This window comes from Macrobrachium rosenbergii, chromosome 56, assembly GCF_040412425.1.
Source record: "Macrobrachium rosenbergii isolate ZJJX-2024 chromosome 56, ASM4041242v1, whole genome shotgun sequence".
Lineage (NCBI taxonomy): Eukaryota > Metazoa > Arthropoda > Malacostraca > Decapoda > Palaemonidae > Macrobrachium > Macrobrachium rosenbergii.
Window position 1 is genome coordinate 33,517,995 of NC_089796.1, and position 2,888 is coordinate 33,520,882.

Sequence of the window (2,888 nt, forward strand, 5' to 3'; positions counted from 1 at the left end):
GATAGTGATATTGATGCCAACATAAAGAAGTGCCCAGATGTACCTGACAATGTGCGACGGACACCAGAGCAGGAAAGGATCCTGGGTATAATATATCATTCTGCCAACGATGAAATTTCCATTTCAGGTAGGATTAACTTCTCAAAGAAAAGGAGAGGCATTAGATCAGAGGAAGATATCAGTTTAGAAAATTTTGATGATGCCTTCCTGACACTTTCAGTCGAAGAAATTATCTACAGATCATAGCAACCATCTATGATCCGACGGGACTTGCAACTCCGGTTACCATCTGCCTGAAGCACGAACTAGGTCAAATATTCCGCCTCAAACAGGAATGGGACGATCCGATCCTAGATGGTAATGATGACCTACCTACAACCCGCAGTCGGTGTAAAGAAGTGATTCGTTCAATCTACGGTCTAAAAGAAGTCAGGTTTGTTCGCTGTCTTACACCGGAAACCGCAGTTGACAAACCCACTCTAGAAATTTTTTGTGATAGTTCTCAGACTGCCTATGGATGTGTCGCGTACTACAACTGGAAGTTGGAAAATGGCGAGCGAGCATCTGTTCTTGCCATGTCAAAGGCAAAACCGTGGCCACAAATTCCGACATTAACGATCCCCCGTGGTGAGTTACTTGGATGTCTGCTGGGTGCCAGAATGCAACAGACTATCGTCAAAAAATCAAGCTTCATTTTTGAAAGGGTAATGCTGCTAACTGACAGCACCATAGTTCTGGGACAACTGCGTCATGAGCCCTACAAGTACAACATGGGAACAGCCAGCCGTATTGGTGAAATACAAACCCTGACTGATATTCGTGATTGGTACCATGTGGACTCTGAAAACAACGTTGCCGATGATGCGTCACGCGGTCTTAACCCATCTGAAATGGGAAAGGATTACAGATGGCAAAAAGGTCCAGACTTCATGAAGAAGGACATCAACGAATGGCCAATCAAACATGCAAATGAAGTTCATGCGAAGAAAGAAGATCTGGACATAAGAATAAAAGATCCACGGATGACCATTGGAAGATGCAAGTCACTATGTGTCCAGATTGATGATGGAACAAATGAAGATTATTCAGTTATTCTTGATATCCTAAAAACATTTAACATAACGGTCGACAAAAATGACAGCCTGATGAAGATTAAACGTCGCATCTCTAGAATCATAAGATTTATGGAAAATGCTTCACAATTTTTCAGAGATCGACTGAAGAGAACAGTGAAGACTATTCCAGTTGCCATCAGTAGTATGACGAAAGCAGAATGTTCGAGATGGTTTGCTGAAAATGATACATTTGTGCCTACCAAGCGTGAGTTAGTAATATCAAACTTGTTTCTTATTCAACAGGCTCAGCAGTCGCTACCGTCAGATGTGGAACATAAGCTAAAGTCACTGAACCCAATACTGGACGTCGACGGTGTGTGGAGAGCACTAGGTCGTACTGGTGCTGCTCTATCAAACCTGCCTGCGATTATACCATACTCTGAACCCTTTGCAGAGATCTTGGTGCGTAAATGTCACCAACCGCAGCACTCTGGTGCGGATACTACTCTTGCCCTAGTACGTGAGCAGTTCTGGATCCTCAACGGTAAACGGTTCGTCAGCAAAGTTGTGTCGCAGTGCCCATATTGTCGCTTTCACGGAAGAAGATCGCCCAAGTAGAGATCGCTCCTCGTAAGGTGGAACAACTCGTGCGATCGCCAGTATTCGAACATGTGGTCATTGACATAGCTGGTCCGTTCAATACCATCGCAGATCGCCGCGAGACGAGAAATTACGGGTAAATTCTGGTAAAGCCTGGATTCTGGTCATCGTGTGTCGTGCATCTGGTGCGCCCACATAGAGGTCCTTGAAGGTTACGATACCAACTGCTTCCTTGCAGGTTTTGATGCTTTTACTAGAATCCGCGGAAAACCCACGTCTGTGACTGCAGATCTTGGTTCGCAAATCCGTGGTGCTGCAAACGTTATGGAGAGCCTTTGGAACCATACCAAGATGGCAAAGATTCAGACAAATCCCGAAACAACAACCTGGCACTTCGTACCATCTGGAGCTCATTCGTCAGTCGGACAAGCTGAGAGGATGATCAGAACTGTGAAGAACACTTTAGAAGCTGTCACTGCTTCAAGAAAACCTGAGTTTACTAAGCTGCGTTTGCAGAGACTAATGTACAGTGTTGCTGATATGATAAATGATAGGCCTTTAGGTGTTCATAGAAATAATGTTGCCAAATTAGACGCTGTGAGATTACTACGTCCAAATGACCTTATTTTGGGTAGATCAAACGGTGATATTAGTGAACTTTTAGATTTCGAGTTGGCTAAAACACCTGAGCAAATAGAGTACACAAAAATACTCGCACTGAATGAACTCTTTTTAAATCATTGGTGGAAAATATGGTATGATCAAATTTTTCCAGCTCTTCTTCCCAGAGAAAAGTGGTCAGATTCCAACCGGGGGGTAGAGATAAATGATATCGTAATAATCAGAGATACTAATCCCGTGCGTAACAAGTGGTCTTGGGGCGAAGTTGTTTCTGAAAACAAGTCGTCTGATAATATAACACGTTCAGTATCGGTGCGGTATAAGTCTGATGAAAAATCTAAGTTTGTCACTAAGTCGGTCAGAGATTTGGTTGTCATTCTGAGGAACAATGAACGTACTGATTTGTAGACATTTACAGTAACATACGTGATTTTCAGTTGCATATAACGTAAAATTTTGTCGCAAAAAGTGCAATTTCATTTAAATGAGTACTTTTTCAATATGTTGTCGTTTTGTTTCATGTTCTTATTAAAAAAAAAAAAAAAAAAAAAAGTTAAAAAAAAAAAAAAAAATCAAGTTCCTGTTTCTTGCTTATTTATTAAATGAGATAAA

The 2,888-nt window shown here is 41.9% G+C and overlaps 2 protein-coding genes across 2 annotated transcripts; both read left to right on the forward strand.

Moving 5' to 3' along the window:
- The first annotated feature begins 707 nt into the window (after positions 1–707).
- On the forward strand, positions 708–1,673 carry LOC136836156 (uncharacterized). Its single transcript, XM_067100154.1, has one exon. The coding sequence runs from the start codon at positions 708–710 to the stop codon at positions 1,671–1,673; it is 966 nt and encodes a 321-aa protein (XP_066956255.1).
- A 333-nt stretch (positions 1,674–2,006) lies between these two features.
- On the forward strand, positions 2,007–2,684 carry LOC136836157 (uncharacterized). Its single transcript, XM_067100155.1, has one exon. It carries the CDS (start codon positions 2,007–2,009, stop codon positions 2,682–2,684), a length of 678 nt encoding a protein of 225 aa, XP_066956256.1.
- Positions 2,685–2,888: the final 204 nt, after the last annotated feature.

What these genes read in the sequence shown, in the direction of transcription:
- LOC136836156 (XM_067100154.1), top strand. Translation starts at nt 708, where the DNA reads ATGCTGCTAACTGACAGCACCATAGTTCTGGGACAACTGCGTCATGAG.
- LOC136836157 (XM_067100155.1), top strand. Translation starts at nt 2,007, where the DNA reads ATGGCAAAGATTCAGACAAATCCCGAAACAACAACCTGGCACTTCGTA.